At 46.0% G+C, this 21,964-nt stretch overlaps 2 protein-coding genes across 5 annotated transcripts in view; both read right to left on the reverse strand.

Moving 5' to 3' along the window:
• Positions 1–22: 22 nt before the first annotated feature.
• LOC6590113 (GTP-binding protein 1) lies at positions 23–3,487 on the reverse strand. Of its 2 annotated transcripts, none has more exons than XM_002016475.2 (5): positions 3,400–3,487; positions 2,144–2,534; positions 1,901–2,081; positions 1,500–1,842; positions 23–1,437 (listed from the first exon to the last, which is right to left on the reverse strand). In XM_002016475.2, the coding sequence occupies exons 2-5, from the start codon at positions 2,421–2,423 to the stop codon at positions 229–231; spliced, it is 2,013 nt and encodes a 670-aa protein (XP_002016511.2). In that variant the 5' UTR covers positions 2,424–2,534; positions 3,400–3,487; the 3' UTR covers positions 23–228. The 2 variants fall into 2 exon arrangements, with proteins under 2 accessions (XP_002016511.2, XP_026841096.1); XM_026985295.1 differs by lacking the exon at positions 3,400–3,487 and adding an exon at positions 2,615–2,633.
• A 3,663-nt stretch (positions 3,488–7,150) lies between these two features.
• The window catches only part of LOC6590114 (LIM and SH3 domain protein Lasp), a 37,388-nt gene continuing 22,574 nt past the window's right edge, over positions 7,151–21,964 (reverse strand). Inside the window, exons 1-11 of one of the 3 annotated variants that reach the window (XM_026985851.1) lie at positions 19,613–19,899; positions 13,817–14,130; positions 12,904–13,005; positions 12,530–12,838; positions 12,360–12,454; positions 11,260–11,307; positions 10,184–10,275; positions 9,686–9,878; positions 7,808–7,943; positions 7,594–7,746; positions 7,151–7,530 (exon numbers count right to left, since the gene is read on the reverse strand). In XM_026985851.1, the coding sequence (XP_026841652.1) occupies positions 7,413–7,530; positions 7,594–7,746; positions 7,808–7,943; positions 9,686–9,878; positions 10,184–10,275; positions 11,260–11,307; positions 12,360–12,454; positions 12,530–12,838; positions 12,904–13,005; positions 13,817–14,130; positions 19,613–19,666 (1,614 nt within the window). In that variant the 5' untranslated portion in view covers positions 19,667–19,899 and the 3' untranslated portion in view covers positions 7,151–7,412. Of the gene's footprint in view, positions 7,531–7,593; positions 7,747–7,807; positions 7,944–9,685; positions 9,879–10,183; positions 10,276–11,259; positions 11,308–12,359; positions 12,455–12,529; positions 12,839–12,903; positions 13,006–13,816; positions 14,131–19,612; positions 19,900–20,270; positions 21,765–21,964 lie in introns of those variants that run through there. The other 2 variants (XM_026985850.1, XM_002016476.2) reach the window with 2 other exon arrangements.

Genomic DNA, 21,964 nt, shown 5'->3' on the forward strand with positions numbered 1-21,964 from the left:
AGTCTAGGAACAGAAGAACAAATTCGATTTGTCAACTCATTTTACAGTGGAGTGGACGAGAACGGAACACGGTCCAATTTATTACAGGCCAAATGTCTATTATTTTGGATTCCAGTAGCAAAATAGTTTCTATCTTTTCAACTTTTTAACTGATTGGGTCGCCAGACTTTGGCAGAGTTTTTCAAATACTTTTGCTTACAGAACTAGAAAGAACAAAGGAAACGGTTCTCACTCCGGGCATGCCGTGGAGGCAGCCGAGGACGGTGCCTCACCGCCGGGAAGCGGTAGCGTTAGGGCGGCAGAGCCGTTGGATTGATTCGTCCCGGGCAGTGGCGGGCGATTGTTTCGTTTCCGCTTGCCGCCTCGACGGCTGCCTCCCTCGCGCTTGTCGCCATTCAGCTTCTCCTCGCCACAGTCCTTGCTGCAACTAGCTCCGGAGGAGCTTCCCTGGCCCTGCAGTCGATTGTTGGTGCCATTGCTTCCGCCGTTCTGAGATCGGGATTGCATCTTGGCAGGCTTGGGGCGGTAAGGAGAAGCGGCTGCGTGGGGCATGGGACGCAGGATGTTACCCACTGCCTTGGTGCGTCCCTCGCGGAATACCAGACGCTGACCGGGTCGTATGTACTCCGGCTGCTTGATGAAGCGGAACTTCACTTGGGCCTTGTCGCCAGTGCGGAGGCAGTCCCGCGACATATGTATGATGGATGCCGTCTGGCGTATGCTGCCGCAATGGACCATCGCCTGGTATCTGGCTGAGATGGTGGTGGGGTGATGGAGCACCAGAATCTCTCCCTCGAACTCCCAGCAGGCCTGGGGCTTCAAGTCCGGCGACACCATCACCATCCCCTTCCTCAGGTAGGCCCGCTTAATCTTCTTCAGGGCGAAGCTTGCCGTCTGACCACAGCGCACGCGTGCCACGTTCATCCTCTTCCGGTGTATGCTCTTGATAGTGATCGGCACGAAGGCCCCCACTGCATCAGGGCCAAGCATGAGACCGTCGTTCAACTTGATGGTGCCTTGGAGGCAAGTTCCCGAGACTACCGTGCCGACGCCTGGCACAGAGTAGACATCGTCGATCTGGAACTCGGCTGGTAGACTCTCGGAGCCGGCCATCCGCGTGCTCAGCAGATTAAGGAACGTTTTCAACAGCTCTAGGTTGTCTCCGGTCACATTGGACACCTGGAAAATGGGGCACAGACGCTCGCTGACAAAGTTCGTGGCACTAAGGACGACGTCGTCCTGGGTGCGCACCACCACGGGCACCTTGCGGCACCCCTGCGACTTGAGCATCTTAAATAGCATCTTCATGTTGTCTAGCAACACGTTGGCAGGACACATGTCGATCTTAGTGACCACCACGAAGACGGGCACGGCCAGGGCAAGGGCCAAGCCTAAGTGCTCTTTGGTCATTCCAATGATGCCAGCATTAGCCCCGATCTGAAACGAGGGCGGATTAATGGGCGGTTCCATAGAGTGCCAGGCAAGGGTAGAAGTCTCACCATCAACATCCCGAAGTCTGGAGCATGTCCAGTCATGCCGAAGACTGTGGTTTTAAGGTAGCGCTCGTGCCCTGCCAGATCGATGAAGGTGATGACCTTGGCAGAGTTCTCGCAGATTTTGACCCAGTCCAGGTGTCCATGGTCCGGCTTGTTGACCACGTTGCCCACCCCATCGAAGCCAAGTATGTCGTTGCCCACGGAGCTGGTGCGTCCGCTCTCAATTTCGTGCTTGTGCCGAAAGAGTCGCTGGCGCGCATGACCGCGTCCATTGTCCAGCTCCCCATGGGTGAGTACGCCCAGCAGGGTGGACTTGCCAGCGTCCACATTACCCACAACGGCCACTCTGGAAGATTCGAATGTTAGATTCGGGATGATCGCCAATGGTCACTCGCTCTGCTTACCGTATCTCCATGAAATCGGTCGTCTCGATGTGCTTCCGTATGAGGAACTGGGCCGTCTGTCCCTTTTCTGCCCGCCGCTCACGCAGCTTGACCACGTCTGCATCGATATTGGCTGCCAGCAGATGCAACGTGCTCACGGAGGCATCGAATTGCTCCGGATTCAGACCCTTATCGCTGCCATCTGCGGAGGAGTCGGAACAGGGAGTCACATGTATGGGCCATTGAACCGCAAATATGACTCACCCTCGCCAACGCCAATCTCGTAGATGGTCTCCCCACAACTGTCCGCTATGCGATCAAGGAGCCGCTTCTGGAGCAGCTCCATTTGACCCTCATTCGGCTCCACCAGCACATCCTTGCCTCGAATGCTGGAGTAGTCGATGGTCAGGCTGGCCATCTGCTGCGGCAAACCATCCACATTGAAGATGTTGCTCCGGGCCGTCTTAATGCCCACGCCCACGCCCGCACCAGCCACGGGGGGAGGCGGGACGCTCTGTATGTTATTCATACTATTGCTATGCATTGGTTGCTGTCTAGTGTTAGGATCACGGTCTACTGTATCCTTGGAATCATTTCCTCTCAGATGTGTCTGCGTGAGTGCGGGATGATGCTGATGCGTGATGTGTGATTGATTCTGCAATGGGAAAAAGTGGAAGATGCACATGCGGCTGGTCAGATGAGAATTACTAGTCTGAGCTCGACCCCGAGCCTGACCTATCCTACGCCCATCTGGCTGAGTAAAGGCAGTGTCTGGTTACGCGTGCAGCTTGCTTGCATCTCGATTGCGAAGTAAACGCAAGGAAGCGACGGCCCCTGCATTTATACCCCAGCTCATGGGCTGATGCAATTTGAAGAGCGGTTTGGCGAAATCTGAAGCCCAGGATGATGAAATACTAGCTCCCTATCGAATAGCATGCGAATTTCGTTGGAAATCGTAGTCGACGTTATATGGTGGGGGGACGCCAGAGAATAGTGACTTTGTTGTTCAACAGCTGATCTTTCTATTTTTACATAACGAAACACAGATGAATATGCGCATATTTGTGGTTGACACCAAACAACAGATTCTAAAATCGTTTATTTTTAGCGGCAAACAATGATATGAATTCAAGTTCTTATTCATACATATCATACTTGTACTTCATGTACATGTACATACATATGATAAACTTGACAAACGAAACAAACACAACATTTGTTGTCTTGCGCCATTTTTTGTTTTGCTTTGCAAATTGCGAACGGACGGTACGGGAGGGACGGTAAAAAGCGGCGGCTGCTGCCATTGAGTAACGTAACGCACAAGAAATCAGCTGAATTATCACCTGAAACCACTCACACGCACACACCTACAATAATGTCGTGTGCTCAGGAGCAAGAAAACGGAGAAAAGAAAAGTGAAAGGATGTTTTGCCTTTGTTGTTTTTGCAGGCAAATGAAGAAGATGCGACAGAAACAAATAGATGACGATGCTGGGTCCCGTCCCGCAAGCTCTCACTTACAATTCATGTAGCTCTGTTTGCCTCACCGGCGGTTTCTTCGGCCTTTTTGTATTGAAATTTATAAAATTTTAGCACTTTTTTTTAATTTTGGGAAATTTGTTGTTGCAAGCCACGTACATTAGTTAAAACATACCGTCCGTCCCTCAGAAATATACCGAAACATACCGAAATATACTGTTTTATTTAAAAAATATACCGTAAATATACTGACGAATTCAAGTTCTATTATTCATATTCCCCGTTTTCTTTGTTCCGTCGAATATTACCAGCTATATAGAATATTTAGCCGTGCCCACATAATTTTAGCCAATTGATGAATCAATTTTCTACTTAACTGGCTTATTTTTATTACTTGCTTTTATTGTATTTTGACTAAAACAAGGTTTAAACAAAATAGTTCAACAAGAAAAACAGTCGCTAAAGCCCTAGTATAGGCCTTTGTATACCCTATTTTGTTAATTTTATATGAAGATGAAATGTGATTTATTAAGACCTTTTCTCAAATTGATATTCTTTAGACATATTCAAGTACATTATTAGTATCTTGTATATATTTATGTCGATCCTGATACCTACTGAGCCTTGGAAGACAAACGTATTCACAATTCTATATCATCCATTTCTCCCAGGGTATGTGTGCATGGAATTAGCAACATGTTTGTGTATGGAATGAGACTCATTGTTGCAAAAGCTAAACTGCGGCGAATCGGGTATTGCCTATATTTCAAGCTATAGATGCCCACTTTATCCCATAGATAAATGCATTCTCTACAAGATTGCTTCTTTTAATTACCTTAATGTATTTTATTTTGACCAAAAAACGGTTTTCAAGTAAATGTTGCTGCAACAGTGTGTATGGAATGCGCAACATTGTGTATGGAACGAGACTCATTGTTGCTAAAGCGAAACTGCGGCGAACTGCGGCGAACTGTGGTGAATTCAAATTTTCTCATATTCTTTGTTCCGTTGAATAATACTATCTATATGGAACATTTAGCCATGCCCACTTAATTTTGTACGATTGATGAATCAATTCTATACATGATTGGCCTATTCAAAATACTTGCATTTATTGCATTTTTATATAAAATTGAAAATTAAATTAATAGAAGACAAAAATACCATTTAGCACTAAAAAACACCACATGGGAGCGCGGCGAAAACCAGTTTCTACAGTATATACGGTCTCACTTGAAAAATATACCGAGTGGTGCGCGCCAAATCGAACTTTTTTGAATGTGAGCGACAAGGACTTAAATGTTGCCAACCGGGCCTTTATCTATGCCCTCATAATTTTATACGATTAATGAATCAATTTTCTACTTAACTGGCCAGTTTTTAGTCCTTGCTTTTATTGTATTTTGACTAAACAAGGTTTAAGCAAAATAGTTCAACAAAAAAACAGTTGCAATGTTGTTGGTAATTTAGCAACATTTGTGTATAGAATGAGACTCATTGTTGCAAAAGCGAAACTACGGCGAATCGCTGTATAGATTTGCCCACTTAGCTTTATCGCATAGATAAATACATTTTTTACAAGATTGCTTCTTTAAATTGCTTGTAAGTATTTTATTTTGACCAAAAAACGGTTTTCAAGTAAATGTTGCAACAACATTGTGTCTGGAATGGGACTCATTGTTGCTAAAGCAAACTGCGGCGAATTCAAATTCGATTCAAAAAACGACCAATTCCTCATATTCTTTGTTCCGTTGAATAATACTATCTATATGGAACATTTAGCCATGCCCACTTAATTTTATACGTTTGATGAATCAATTCTATACATGATTGGCCTATTCGAAATACTTGCATTTATTGGATTTTTATATAACATTGAAAATGAAATTAATAGATGACAAAAATACCATTTAGCACTAAAAAACACCACATGGGAGCGCGGCGAAAACCAGTTTTTACAGTATGACGCTCAGAACAGCACCGAAATATACGGTCTCATTTTCAAAATATACCGGTGGTGCGCGCCAAATCGAACTTTTTTGAATGTGAGCGACAAGGATTTAAATGTTGTCAACCGGGCCATTACCGATTCAAAATATACCTAAAATATACCGATGAAAAAACGAACTTAGACCACTGAAACCCCCTTTTCAAACAGGGTAACAACTTTAATTAAGCCGCAGAAAATATGCTAATAATAATAAGAATTCTTCTTGTAGATGCATCCTATCCTTCATCTTTACTTAACAAAAAAGACCACGAATCTCTTCGAAATTCATAATTTTCGTGGAGGGTACTAAAATACCCAATAGTCAGCAATGGGCTAATATTTTCTGTCTATGATCATATTCATCGACTTTGATTTTTGGTTAAATGCTCAACTCTACGATATTAAATCCCCGAAAAAAACACTTCGACGATTAAATTGAAAGTTTACACATTTATTATACACTCATTACACATAAATAAGGTTGGTACGAGTAAAATGGTATATGTATGCGACTCATTTTCATTAACACCTCTACTTTCCAAGTTTAAGGTCCGTTCAAATCGAGTGTCATATGCTACACGACCTTCTAGTTTACGGCTCGAATTCATTCTTTGGTATTGAGCGGGAATATATTCAAATTTCTGGACAATAATTCAAATTACATCTAAATATTTGCTCTAAGATTTTGTGTATTTAATTTAGGTATGCACGTATGTACATACATACACATATAGTACCTATAAGTATGTTTCTGGTGATAACACTTCTCAATGCACTTCTATCTGCTTTGCTTTCGACTATACAACTTGGGCCATTCGCCAATTGATATTTTGATAGTACACCATTCCTTTAAATTCCATTGTGCTGCAATAGTTTGTGGATTTTTTAATCTCCATATACTCGTATTTATAAGACATTTAATAGACATCTATGTTATGTATATTGCACGACGGCTAATGGATTGACTGTGTCTTTCCAACGCGTTTAAATAGGGTACATTCAGAGCTAAAATTCTCAAAATCCAGAGACAACAAAAAGCGTCCGCTCAATTTTCTTGTGGACTCTTCTGCATAATAAACCGCATGTAAAACTAATTTATAACCCGCAGCAACTATTACTCTGTGTGTGCCTCTAGTGTTTCTCTGATTATTTAATAGTTGTTTTTGTTTTCGTTTAATTTTGAAATGGTCCCGACTAATACATACATATGAGAAACCTAGGGACGTGCCGGCTGTCAGTGCACGATGGGCTTCTGCAACAAAAATAGTTTGTTGGCGTGTCAAAAACAAAATGGATAAGAATTATGGCAAAATGTTTCTAATTCTATGTAAGCAAAAATTGCACAATGTGTAGTAAATATTCATGTTTTGTTCGGATATTTTTTTGTTTGTTTTTCTGTTTTTGTTATGTGTTGAACATTACATCTAGAGTTTTCAAATAACAATCATATTCATATTTATATTTTGTAATTTTAAAATGCAATTAAATTACCATTACACATACATACATATATAATTAACAATAAATTCCATTCGGCATTCCATTCGGAACAAGTGCCAAACCTTCAAAAAATCAGTACAATTTCGTCATAAAACTATGTATCTTCTACCTCAATCCCCTATTGGGAGTAAAATTTAACTTTTCAAAAATTACAAAATTATTGCTTTTGATTTGGTTTCCATTGGGTTGCGTTTTTAAATTCTCTCAATTAAAATAAATCAAGCCACGTAAATCAAAGTAAATCAATTCAAAAATTGATTCCAACTCAGGCTCAATGGAAAGAGAAACGAAACGCATAAGAAATTATAAATAGGGTTTTTATATTTAAGCAAACTATATACAGGATTTAATGTAGAAATGACTAGAGTAAAGAATACGATTTAACTAAAATTATACAATATGTACAAATGAGTCATCGAGTCTGTAACTTAGGCAATTTTTTGGGAGGCTCAGCGCCCTCTTATACTCTATAGGAAATCCTCGGGATTCGGTTTAGTGTTGCGTTCTTTGGTTCTTTCTGGAAAACAAACGCACATTATGCAATGGAGGGGCATCCTCCAATTGCTTAGAGCACATGCAGATTCTCGCAGCTCTTGGACTTGGAATCCCTGGTCCAGACACGTCCCAGTAGTCCCTTCACCTTCAGGCTGGTGGAGGTTCGTGAGCCGCGATATTTACGGGGACTGCAATAGAAGAAACAGGCCGATTAGTGTGGTTCCAAAGCTCTGAAGATTCCGTGGACTCACCTGCTTTGGGAGCTTCCTGGTGGCGTGCCGGGGGCCTCGCCCAGAGGCCCGCCCAGCGGTCCCAGCGGGCTGTTGGCATTCAGGCAGCCAGCGTTCAGCGGTGAGCAGGCGCGACGCTTTGACTTTCTAATCGAACGCTTCCGGAACAGATCTCTGAGGAATGACAGCAATATTAGTAGGATGAAAATTGAGTATAGAGCCACGAATGACCCACCTGGACTTCTCGGGGTTCTCCAGCTTGAGGCGTATCTGCGAGAGCAGTCCCACCAGCAGCTCGTCCACGTTGTGATTGATGCCCACCGAAGTCTCGATGAATTTACAATCGTAGGCGGTGGCCATGGCCTTTCCCTCTGCAAGTGGTCGAAGGAGAGTGAGAGGTTAAGTGAAAATGCGTGGAAATTATGGCCAAGGAATCACAGCCAAGCTCAGGCGACATCACCCATCACCCATTACCCATTAAACATTACCCAGTTAATCAAATCAAATGGCTTCGCTTAGTTAACTCTGAGTTGGTGGTCATAAAAGCGGAACTTGGACACGGATTTATATCTAAACACATGTGGACGGGGCTCGACGGGGCCCGACGGGGCTCCCTGCCCAGTCACGCCTGTGGACCTTCTGTGCACACAACTCGTAAAATCTGAAGCATCAAAGTTCGCTCCAAACGGAGGTACATCATGTGCGACCCTCCTGCTGCAAATTTTATGACAAGCTCACATTTTTATTAACGATGTGACGAAAGTTGTCCAATATATATGTGAATATATATGTATATTGTTATATGTGGGTTTTATTAGATTTTGATAGGATGGTCTTCCGTTCCGCTGCGGGATTTTCTCGTCAAACCAAAAACACTTTAAAGATTTAATCTCGAATACGCACACAAAACGGATTCGGGGCATCGAATGGGGTTGGGCTGGAGTTGGGCTGGAGTTGGGCTGGAGTTGGGCTTGGGGTTGGGGTTGGGGTTGCTTTCTAATTAAAAGCCAACAAAAGGCACAACATTGCGTCCAATATTTACTCAAATTGAATCATTGGAGTGGCACTAAAATGAGGCAGACATCATTAAATATGCCAGCTGCCGAAAAGGTGCAAATGGAATTCGCGTGAAATGCATACATATTTCAAACATTTGAATGCCATGGAATGCCAATCAAACATGACTCACTGCAGACTTTCTGTTGGCTACCGCCTCACCCCACCGCCACATCTCATTTTTCCAATCATTGTGACAATATATAGATTTATGAAAATATCTTTTATCCGGACATTCTTGTCCACAGCGTACGTTTTTATTGCGAGGATTGCTGGGGGCATACAAAATTCTATAAATACTTTATGAAATTAGGGCGCTGTACCCACTTGGGGGAGACAAATGGTTGGGGAGGTCCTGGGTGGTCTCTCCTTATTTACAACAATAGGCTTATGTGCCTTAAACAGCCGGTTACTCCAGACCCCAAACCCTAGACCCTAAACCCCAGCCTGAGACCAACACATGCCACACGGGACGAAATGTAATCAATTTTGCGCTGAAACAATTTCCCCGCCATTAGCCCGCCGCGAACCCCTTCCAGGACACACCCGGACGCACTCCAACCCATTTTCATAATAACAAATGTAATTTAACAGAAAATATTGAATTACTTAGATGAAAGAGCCCGAGCTGCGTTACCTTGCCGGGAATTCTCTTTAGGGAATCCGATATAAAAGTCAAGTGCCACAAGTGCTTGAGCACACAAAACGGAACGAAACGGAGCAGAGCGGAGCGACCTTCAAACGAGGGGCTTTCCCCACTTAAATCGCTGCTGGGTGTTTGGGTAGGTGGACCCGCTGCCTGTTGACTTCCGCGTGGGCAAACTTTTAAGCTGTCCAACTGTCGCCACCTCCTCTGGCTGTGTCTCGTACCCCATGGACCCATGGACCCATGGACCCACGCACTGACTACATCGATATCTATTTTTAACAAACGCAATCGAGCGCGCTTTCAAGTGTTAATGAAGAGATAAATCTCCGGGTTTCGGTTTCTCCACCTTAACACGCTTCCATATGTATACAAACATATGTATATGTGTACTCGCATGATGTCACCTACCTTCAGATGTAACCAGTCGACTCCTGGCCAGGTCCGATTTGTTCGACACCAATATGACTGCTTTCTGCGCAATGTTCTGATTGGTCCAGAGCACCTGGAGCACCTGCTCCGCCACGGTGAAGCTGCTACGGTCTGCAGCCGAGTATATGACGCAGTAGCCATGAGGATCATAGTTGGTCAAGCACTCATCCGGCTGTGAAACGAGATGACACCGAAATGACATTGAGTGAGGTTGAGTTAAAAGCTTTATATGTATGTATATAATATTTAGAGAGTGCTGTATCTGTATGTTGTATCTGTGTGTAGCTGTAGCTGTAGCTGTAGCTGTTTGTATCGCTGTGAGGGTTACTCCATGGCTGTGCATGTTAATGACATTATGAAATGTCACGAATAGAGTGGACGGATGGGTGGATAGAGGACTGAGGAGTAAGGAGGGGACCGGTCTGGACTGGATTGAAAGGGTTGAGGTGGATTTGGAGGTTGAGTGGATATACTCACAGTCATTTCGGTGTATCCATGGTCGATGAATATCAATTCCGATTCCTCGCCACTGAGTAATACTGATACGGCCTTCTCGCCAGACTCATCATCTACATGTATGCAAATAAATAAATTTGAATTAATATCAAAGCAATGCCAACACTCGTCAAGTTCGTATAGCGGTGGAAATAGGTTTTAGTCAAATGTCAAGCTATGATTATGATACGGGTATGCAACAGCTAATGTGAAAGTGCAATAACAAAAGGAATATGCTGGTTTTCAATATACAGTACGAGTACGAGTACGAGTATGCATGCCAACAAACAAAAAAGAATTTTATTTTGCACGTCCCCGAGCGCAGTGCCGTGCCCCAAAAAGTATGCTATTTTATGTGGTGGTTCGATTGGTCCCAAATTGCAAATGCGATGCAGGACCGAAGAGGTGTGTCTGTGTGCACTGCGGTTGTGAGTACTCGTACGCTGTTCAGTGAGTGCTTTCCCCATTATTATTATTCATTAAAAAAATAATAATATACCATTAAGTTGTTCAGCTTTCGAAACTGAATTGCATACAAATTTAATTAGTTTAGGCGATCGATAAGCCACAACTAAGCCCCACTGTTGACCCAATCTTTATTAATTAGTGATTATGCAAAATCATTCCTATTTCGGGGGGGTGGCGGTGGAAATCCTCAAGGCCGAGCCAGGCACATAAATCACAAGTCAAACAAAGGCCGCAATCATTTGACAAACAATTGGAAAAGCCGGAAAACCATCCAACTAACTAAACGTGTGTTTGTGTGTGTGTGTTGTGCGTGTGTGTCTAATTCGTAGGGCGTGGCTGGTGGGCGGGCTTGAGGGGCTGGCGGGTGGGAGTCTTAAGAAGGCCAAATTGCAGTGGTAGTTTTGTGGTAAGAAAAATGTGTATTTTGGAGAGTTGAAAAGCATTTCGATTACATACATATATAGTAAGTATAGAAATATTTGAATAAGTTGAATATTAAAGAGTACTATTAACATGATTATCGCTATTATTAATAGAGTTATTATTGCTATTATTATGGTTTATTAATCAGTTGGTTAGTTTGCTTTTACCGTCGGCGGCTTTATCAATATGAATGCGTATATCACAGTTGCCTAGATCTTATTTCGAGCACGATTTCGATTTCGATTTAGTTGTTGTATGTACAGAGTTGTAGTTGTTGTTATAGTTGTTGTTGTTGTTCGAGTTTTGATAGAGAGAATCGATTTGGAATGATACATACATTAATTGATTCGGAATGAAGAGAAACAGAGCAGAAATGATCATTTCTTTATAACCATACGTACATACATACATTGCATATTGCATATGAAAATAGTTCAGTGTTGGGTTTCGGTGTTTCTATCAAGCATTCGGTTTCTATACCGAGGAAATAGGCAATAAAACGAACCAAAACAAAAGGAGTTTCCATTTCAATTTGTTGCATTCTTTTTTCTCTTTTTTTCTAGGAAACGACAAACGACAAGGCAGGAGGGGGTGGGGCGTGGGGGGGCGCAAAGGCAAATTCAGATTTGAAATTATTAAATTTTCCATTCGTTTGTCAGTCGCTTTTATTGATTCTGTCTTTATTGTTAAATTTCTTATTTTTTTTGGTTGCCAATGGAAATGTTTATTGGAATTTTCCCACACTCTCTGTTAGAGAATGGAACACATTTCCATCCACTTTTTGATTTGCAAAATTTTCCAAAATGAAGAGAATTTATTTTCATTGCAGCTCTTTGCCAATATCTGTTGACCCTACGCGCTCATAAAAGGCCAGAAAGCCCAACGTAACCAAACAGAACCGAACGGAAACGAATAGATGAAAACACGGGGGCAAATATCCAAACTAAGAACCCGAAATAGCTACGAGACAACAAAGAAGCAAAATCAACAGATAATGAAACTGAAAAAGCAACAAACACAACATTGACAACATCCAGGATGGGGACAACCACAAGAAGAACAGCAGCAGGAGCAGGCGCCATGACAGCGAATGAGTCACAGAATGAACTGAAGTCTGGGATTACGGGAGAAGACGGGACACAGACACAGACACAGATACAGACAGACAGACAGACTGATAGATGGACGGGCACAGCGTGATGACGGGGCTATGTGGTGTGGGCAGGGCTATGATCTGGACGGCACTTTTCCACCTTGTGGCACTCACCGATGCTCGTGTCGTAGGCGTGCAGATACTCCGACGTCATGAACTGCGAGACCAGCGAACTCTTGCCCACGGCCGGACCCCCCAGCATGAGTACCCTGCAACCAGAAACGGAAAGCTTTAGCCTTTGCCCGTAAGTGAATGCCATGCCTTTTCGGGCAAGTGAAACTCACCTGTATGGCCCGTTGCCCGGATTGGAGGTGCTGCTCTCCCGGCTGGAGGCGAGCGATGTTCTGGCAGAGCTGGAGGTGGGGGCAGGCAGCTGCTGTATCTGTTGCTGTTGCTGCTGCTGCAGCTGTAGCTGCTGCTGCTGGGCGGTCAAGTGCTCTGTGCTGGAATTCGAGCTTGCCACACTGTTGTTGGAGCGGCTGCGGCGGCTCTTGAGCGAGTCGCCGCGGTTCACCACACCCTTGCCCGTGATGGAGAAGTGGCGCAGGCGGTAGTACTCCTCCTCGACACCAGTGTTGGGCATGGAAGCCACTCTGCAAGGGGCGGGGGAATGGTTAATAGCTCCAGTTGCAGACTTCTCTGGCTCGCCGAATCTTACCTGGATCTCTGTTGGGGGAGACATAGCTGATTGGGCCTGCCGGAGGCGCGACTGCCGGGCATCTTCACCGACTGGGAGCGGCTGTGATGGGGCGAGCCGTAGCTAAAGTCGGATAAAAAGGACACCATAATAAAATAAAGGAAAAGCGATTGTAAACTTTAGTCGAAGCTCCTGCTTTTAATTGCATTAGAACTGTCATCGTCAAGACAATGCAAATGTCCCCTGCTGCTATCAAAATAGATATTTTCATCCCCTCAACACCCAATGTTGCACTGCAACTGACATGTCCTTGCGGAAAGGAAATACCTGGAGTGTTCTTGGCAAGGCTCTTTGTATGGTTTTGGGGCTGACCACACGACAGCCACAAGGCGACGCCCGCTGTCGAGAATGGAAATATGTTCATTCACCGACAGCGTTTCCAGGGGGGGATATAAATATTCGAATATTCGAATATTTCGCGACATGACAATCAACTACAGGAGCGGAGCTGTGGCCACGCGCGGGCGTCAGAAATGTATTTGTTTGTTTATCCAGAGACATTTGAGAGGGAATGGAAATTGAACAAAATTCTAAATTCGCAAATAAAATTCATCAGAATTGGAATGTAGGAATGCACATGTAAAAGCTGAATGCGAGTGCAGCGTGCGTCAACTGGCAACTGGCAACAGGTCGAATGCGTTATGCGATTTGTTACGGGATCTTCAATGTGTATGTTGCAAAATGGCTGCCAGGTGAAGGCCATAAAAGCCAAAGAGTTCTCTTTGTTGGCGGTGCTCGTACGGATTTTTGATTACTTTGGTCCGAGCGTTTAACGGGAGAGCCCTTGAAAATCGACGGCAATCGGAAATTAAATCTCGAGCCGGACCATAAAACGTAATCTTTTGGGAAATTGGAGGTCTCCTTATGGGCTTACCGCATTTCAAAGTCGCGCAGCTCCTCAATGGTGAGCGTATTGGTCACATCCAGCAGCTGCCTCATGTTCTCGTCCCGCTTGTGCTGCTGCGGATGATGGTGGTGCTGCTGCTGCTTCTGCTGTTGATGCTGTTGATGCTGCTGCTCCTGCTGCTGGTGATGGCTGTGATGATGATGACTGTGGGTGGGGGCATGGGCCAGTTGTTGGGAGTTGCGTTTGCGGGCATTCAGCTCCTTGCCCTGCTCCACGCTGATGAAATCGCCCTCGTTCTTGATCAGCAGGGTCTCCACGGTGCTGTCCAGGCTCAGAGATGGCTGCGGGGGAGAGGGAAAGTGGTGAAGATATTGTTAAGCGGATTGCACCAATTGAGCACGAGTAGCATTCCCTCAAGTACTCATGGCCGAGTGATTCTATTGAGTAGCCTCTTATAAGCTTATGAATTTCCGCTACTTGCAACACTCGGACGGACCAAGGACTAACTCTAGCGCCACTCAAGGGCTTGCTTGTTTTCTGATTTCAAAGTTTTTCTTTATCCACACCTTGAATGGGCCCTGGATAGGACCTGCATTGCGTGTCTGCAGTTGCAAATTCAAATTTTTTCGCCATTCGTGTCGAGGCAAACTGCCGCCAACTGCCCCCACCTCAACGACCCAATAAACCGCTGGGCAAGGTCCCACCGCTCGAGGTCTAATGAGGGCCAATATAGCACTCCTAATGAACTGCTGCTAATGTTTCTCCGCCAGCCCCGTCCGTGTCCCAATGAATGTTCCAGTTTGTTACAAAATCTGCCTCCAAGTGCGGCTTTAAATATGCCTGTCTGTCGGAGGGTAATCATTTATGGGCGCAAACGAATAAATTTCGGCAAGGTTAAATTATCAAGAAATTCGAGCGGGCAGAAAAACTTTGACCATAAATTACACCGAAACTGGGAGGAAAATGCTACCTGGCTGCCCACAGACATGCCCGTATATACACATACATACATATGTATATTTATTTGGCTAATGCCGAAATTAATTTGTATATTTTATTGGCAGGCCTGACACAAAGGGAGACTGGGAAAAGGCAAAACTTTGCCTGCATTTCCCACAACCGCTAATTAATAATGCCAGTATAAATATATATACATATATGTGTGTGTGTGGCCGTAATGATTCCGCTTGCCTACACCTTTCGATTGTGCCCCCAGCATTCGGGAGAATCCAAAACGAAATAAATATTTTAAGTGGCCTCAAGAGAAAGTTTTCGGCTAAATCTGCCCGAGGGAGCTATTTGGCGATGCTGAGAGGGGGGCGACACTTTCACTGATGACGACATCAGCCAAGAGTGGGCTTCGTTCCCGTTGCCGTGCCCCTGTATTCGATTTCCCCTCGCGACACCCCTCGTTACACGCGTCGTATGAGTAATTTTGTTTCGGTCATGCTGCTGCTGCTGATGACGTTGCTCTTTTTCTTTGAGCTCTTTCTTGCGGCTGCCATTTCCCATTTTCCCCATTACACAAGCACCGAAAATAGTTTTTCGTGCATCGCCGAGTGCGTCCGTATCGTTTCTGTTCTTTTTTTCTTCTTGATATTTCTGGGTGTTAGCAGCAGATTGCAACGGGTGGAAGGAAATAAGTTGAAAAGAGTTGCCACAAACAGAAACAGCAATCAAACCCCGAAGAAGCAGGTACAGCACAAATAAAGGGCATAAGTTCTAGGGTAGCTCTTGGCTGAACACAGTTCTCGGAGTGCACTACATTGAAGGAGCTCTGAAAAAGCAACCAAATAATCACCTGAAAGATTTCACAGTGTGGCACTTGAATGGGGGGTATCCACTAGTCAGTAGGATTCCCTTTTCTTTAGCTTTTTCGGGAGCGGGATTATCCGACCAGCTCCCCTCTCCTCGTCGTGGGAAAACTACGCAGTGCTAACGCTTTCGAATTGGCCATTAAAAAGCAAACCGAGGCGAGGTGTTAGGAAAATGTTAAGCATTTGCCCAAAAAGCAGACAAATAAAATGTTAAGCGGAGCAATTCAGTGAAAGAATCCCACGAAAGTGAACGAATATTCTGGTTCTGTGTAGTTTTGGAGGAACGGATTTTGATTGTCAAAGGCCTGGCCTACGTGCAGAGTGGCAGGAGTGGCAGGAATGGCTGGAATGGCGTACATTTAAACATTTTAACCATTCGTGGAGTAGCCAGATAGGAATGCAATTGGTTATCGAGTGTTTATCTCTGTTTATGCGGAATGCAAATTGCACATTGCAAATCAAATCAAATCAAATCGAATGGAATAGCCTTCCAGCCAGATGCACCGGCAGCAGCCTTAGCCTCCAGCCTTAGCTATGCGAATCGTTTGCATAAATTAGAATAGATTTTGTAGGGGCAGGACGGTGCGGACCGGTGCGGAACGGTGCGGAGCTGCTGCCAGCACTCATTTCACACCCGATCGATCCCGCCCCCCCGGGTGGCACTGTGGCCATTGTTTGCATCGTTTAAAAATACATTTAGTTTGCTAAATATGTATTAAAAATAATCTCGCACACAGCCCCAGCCCAAGAGCGCCATGCATGCAAATCACTTCTCAGGTTATGTTTTTTTTTTCGTCCATTTTACGCCGTTCTGTGTTCAATCGCCTGTGAAATCCGGCCAAAGGAACGAGTGTGGGGGCAGGTTTTCTGGCTATTTTCATGCCGCACGAATATTAAAAATAATCAAAAAAAAACTGCTCCGAAAAGAAGCCTGTTGGGGGCCGGCCCAGCGATTTGTAAAAAGTTTGTGTGGCCGACTCGCATCGGTTAAATTTCCATAATCCCAAACAGAAGAATTCCCCCATTAAACGCAAACATTGTTGTATACAGCGGATTGATGGACTCTTCCCTGAATCAAAGTGAAATATTACCCCCAGAGGTTTTTCACGTTAAAATATTCCCCCCACAAATCGTTCACGTGGCTGCCGCATGGCCGGAGGTGCATGCAAGATGCAACATCTCTGGCGTGCCTCAGGTAAATAACCTTCCTGGAGAAAACTATTCGCATATCTTGGAACGCTTTCCGTGTGTGGGGATGATTATTTTTGGCATGCCCGGCAGATGGACAATAACAAGAACAGAACAAAAACAACAACCGCAATGCAATGCAATGCAATTTACAGCTAGAATATATTTTTAAAGATACGCGTATAGCTGCATTTATCCTCTCTCTATATATATACTCGTACTCGTATATGCTTTGGTGTTTATTTATAGCAAAGGTTTATTTATGGCTGCAACTGAAGAGAAATGCAACTGCAGCAAATGCAGCAGCCTTCGCCATCTCGAATGGGGTCAATGAATCCGAATCCACCGTCAAAGAAGCTGTGGCAGAGAGGCAGGTGACGGTGCTGGTGCTGGTGCCGGTGCCGGTGCCGGTGCCGGGGCAGGTCCATAAATCAGCCAATAAATGACACTTACAAGCCAATTGGCCTCCGGTATAATGATAATGATAATGGCTGCAATGAAGCCGCCCAGAGACAGAGACCCACTGCCCTCAAAAGCAGACGATTAACCCCATCCCCCCTGGGGGCTGGCGCTGACCCACCAGGGGAATCAAATCATTATCAAGTATACGCAGCATTCAACGGGGGGCAATTAGCGAGTTCAAAGTACCCCTGCGCTAAGGTTGAGGTGAGCCTAATCGACTCCTTGGCCACAGCCCACCACTTGGTCTAAGTTGCTGAACTTTCTAATATTTTTTTTGGCATATTTCGCGTTATAATTAGCCGATGGGGTGGCCCTGGCAGGGCCGTCTGCGGCTGGGCAGAGTCAATAACCGTTTTGGCCATTTATCATTTAACAATGATGCGGCTCTCTGCCCCAACTAATGCTCGCAGGAGTGAATGGCCCCGGCGCTAAGTGAAAGTGGCAAAAAATGCTAAAAGTATTGACCTTTGAAGGTTGCGGCAGCCAATATCAAAGGGAAATCGCAGGAAAATCGATGATACAATTTATGGGCAATTAATGGTCGAACATCTATGGAAAATGTTTTGGATTTCCGTTTGCGTTTCTGATTGAAATTTGTGGAGGTGGCAGGTGGAAACTTAGTCCGCAGCAAGGACACAAAACAAGGCAAACATGTTTTGTTTTGCAACAGTCGCGTGGCAGCCAAGGCCCACACAAATGCACTGCCACTGGCGCACTGGCACTTCCATTTCCATTTCCACATCTGCCTGCTGCACTCAAAGGAAGCCTCTGACCACTCAATGTAAAATCAATAGGAAACAACAAATCCGACAATGGGAAAACTGAACTGAAAGCATGTTTTCGCCTGCCGCCCGATGTTTACGCTGAAGGTGGCATTTCCACCGTGAGGAGCCAGGAGGGTGCGGCGAAGGTGGCGGTTCCCCCATGGCACAAGGCTGCACTCTATAGAGGTGCGTGCCTGCTAATAATTCGCCAAAGACTACAACAGATTCGTTGCGGGTAGCGGGGCACGGGGCCCACAAGATAGATGGCATAAAAATCGAATGGGACCCCAGAAATTTATGTAGATATATACATACATATATAAGTTCGCTGGGGCTATCGATTCGAGTGAGAAACAATTACAGTTTACACCTAATTGAAGGCTGGGGAGGGGGGTTATTAATAGAGGAAAGCGCCTCCACAGTTCAATGGAATAGTATCTGCTCCGGACGTGCCTTCGTCTGCCTCGCTTTGGAGGAATACTCATTTGTTCTTCTCGCAATAATTTCCCTTCCTCTGTTTTATATACGTAATATATATATATATATATGTATATAGATGATGTTGTTGTTGTCTGTTTGTGCACCAGGAAATGCTTTCGAGCCGAACATCTATAATCTTTCAGTGGCTACATATATCCTGTAGATACATGGCCCAGATGATGATTCCCTCTTTATGCATCATTTGCGATACACTCGTACTGCACATAGTACAACAAAAACATGGACAAAAGTTCTCGGAACAATATGCTAACTCACTGAGGATTACAATGAAATCGTTAAACCTATATCTACATTTATGCACAGCATCTCGTACGAGCATCTGTGTCTGGGTCCATGTCTATGACAAGTTCTCCGGCCCCCCTTCGGCCTTTCCAGCTGGCGGCCTTTGCTTTTATGTTTTTATTATCTGATTTAAACAAGTAAATAAATAAAGCAAAAACAACCTGTGTGCCCAGCCGATATCGGACTCTATAGAGAACTGGGCAACTGTGCCTCCCGCGTTCCGTTGCCGTAGTTTATTTTGACAGCTGTCATCTGGCGGCGCGCACGAGATGGACAATATAATACAGTGAATATACGCGTAGTACCCATGCAAATATTTTGCCTGTCACTTGCAACATTTAAATTATTTATGACGAACCGATTGTGGGCCAGGAGCTCGGACTGAATGAATTTCACTCGGAGTGGAAATTATGAAATAATAATTATGGTACGGGAGGTGGAAGGCGGAAGGCTCCCCCCTCCTATGCATCATGTACCGGGTATGAATCTCTAGGTTAATCAATTTCGTGTGGGCCGTGGAGCCAATGACAATCTCTACTACTCGTATCAGAGGCCCAAGCAGAGAGCAGCGCACAAATTGATTGTCAAATTGACGTCAGAGCAGCGTGGGGTAGGCTGGCGATAAATCTGCGCATATCGGGGGTGTTGTTTGCCAGGATCAGGGCACCAAAAGCTACTATCTTATCTGGGCGGTGATGCCCCATAGACCTCCTCGTTGGTCGTTGTTAACTCGTTAGCAAAATCAATCAACCTGGTGGCCCCGACGTGTCGGGGATTTACGACTGTCTATATGGTTTACTAGTAGTTACCTCCTTGCACCGTTTGGACAGGCTGCGGCAGATGCGCTTGTAGAAGGGCGCCATGATTCACGGGAACACTTTGTTGGGATTCTATGTAGAACGGGAACCGGCTTTATGGTGTCACCACAGTTGGTCGAATGCTTGTGTAAGTGGATAAATTATCTGCGTTCTGATATTGTCTCTTTGAAGGCACAGCGTTTACATAGCGAACAGATTGCGACTAGATTAGTTATGAGCAGGAGATTTGATAGATGCTTCACTGAATAACAAGAAACCGATAAAAAACACGATATGTAATCGATACTACGCAGCGATTAAATGCTTCTTCCGTTACGATGCCAGACGATGCGTTGCTTTACCGTTGCTTTGCTTTACTGATTCGATCGCCGCCTGCGCGTCGTTTTTATGAGCTGCCAACATCGGCCAGAGAGAACAGATACGTAGATACAAAGATACACTGAGAGAGAGAGAGAGATAGAGCGACCAGGGAAATTGGGAGAGAGTGAGAGCAAACAAAAGCAGACCGTGCCGATAAACAGCGAGCGGCGAACGAAGACAGAACGGAGCTGGAGAACAAAAGAGAGTTTTCCGCTTTCCACTCATATATTTACTCATACGGGAATTACGGGTATGGGTATAAGGGACTATACGGGTATAATGTACGTACTTGTTGGACAACGATGGTGGCGCGTGGCTGCTTGCAGACAGCAGCCGCCTCCATGGGATTGGCGGTCACATTGATGGGCCCGGCGCCACGCTCCTCCAACTGGAAACCGTAATCCCCCTTCGGTCTGTTCTTCGACTTGCTCTTGAAGGAGCGCTTTCGGGTGGCGTCCGTCGTTGGACTGAGGGCCTGCTGGCCGGAATCGCTGCCCGGACTGGGCATGTGCAGGTTGAGGGTGGAGCTGGAGCCGTGCTTGGGCGGGATCTGCTCAAACTTGTTGGCTATGTCGTCGAACTTGTTCAGCTCCGCGTAGGAGTGGTCGCTGGGCGAGGAGGAGGATTTGGCCTGGGGGTAGAAGGCGTCCGACTGCGGCACATACTGCTGGTTCTCCCGGATGGTCGTGTGGATCACCGAGTCCGGCCGGATACGCTTCGAGTTCTTCCGGGATGGTGGTCGGTCCCTCTCCCACTCCCGTTGCTGTTGCTGCTGCTGCAGCTGCTCTTGTTGGGTGAGCCGCGAGTACTGCTGGAAAATGTCTGCCCCCAGCTTCCGCTCGTACACCGAACGGTTCTCCGCCTCGTCCGAGTCGCTGCTGGCGCTGGCCGTCGACGAGCTGCGGGCAAAGCACTCCCTCTGGATTCTCTCGTGGTCCAGGGCCTCCCGGTCGAAGGGAAACATGGTGCCCGGCGCCGCCGCCAGCTCGCGCAGACAGCGCTCGCTGCTCCCGCTGGAGGAGCTCGAGGAGTACTTCCTCTGCTGGGCACTCATCGAGGACGAGGGCGACAGCTGCTGCGGGGTCTGCCGCTGGTTCTGGTGCTGTTGCTTGCCAGATGCGCTGAAAAAGTGCCCATCCTTCGTCGTGGGCGGCGCCGAGCTGACCTTGGCGATGGCGCCCGTGGAGGCGGAGGGTGTGGTACGCTTCTTCTCCCGCTTGGGGCTGCTGCGCCGGCTGTTCGATGGCGAAACTCCGGGGGATATGTATGTTCGAGAGCTGTCATTAGCATTTGGGTCGCGCTCCCTGGGCCGAAGCTTCTTGTTGCGATTGGCGGCGCTTGCCCCGCTCCGCTCGTCATCCTCCTCATCGCCCTCGCTAGCTGCCACAGTGCGACCCCCACCACCTCCGGGTCCAATTCCTCCCTCCGTTCCGGCTCCAACTCCTTTTCCCGCTGCTCCGTTGGTGGATCCCGCGTTGTGCGAGTTGTAGCCGCGCCGCGTCTGCTGTGCTTGTGCTTGTGCCTGCGCCTGTGCTCGGGGCTCGTCCTTGAATGGGAAGTGACTGCGGGCCTTCTCGCTGCTGCGCGCCGACTTGGGCGACAGCGGGGGATCGAAGGTGAAGTGGTCCCGGGCCCGTGTCGGCGGAGGCGCCGTGCTGGGCTGTCGCTCCTCCCTCCGGCTGCCGGGTGAGTGGCCACCCGCCGCTTGGCGCCGCTGTGACGAGAGCAGTGGAGTGGTGGACGATTGGTCGCCAGTCAGGATGGATAAACAGGATTCTTGGCTCTGCAAAAAAAAGGAAAGTGCCAAAACAGAGACATTTGTTAAGCTGATTCAGTGTTGCAAAAGGTTTGGAGAAAGAGTGTTGTAAATCGCAATAATTGGAAAATATTATGTTCTTCACAATCGCAATTAAAGAAAGCCTGTTTAAACAAAGAACAGGAACGGGAGTACTCTTCAAATAATCCATGAAAAATGGCACACGA

This window comes from Drosophila persimilis, unplaced genomic scaffold (assembly GCF_003286085.1).
Source record: "Drosophila persimilis strain 14011-0111.01,24,50 unplaced genomic scaffold, DperRS2 tig00000002-arrow-pilon, whole genome shotgun sequence".
NCBI lineage: Eukaryota > Metazoa > Arthropoda > Insecta > Diptera > Drosophilidae > Drosophila > Drosophila persimilis.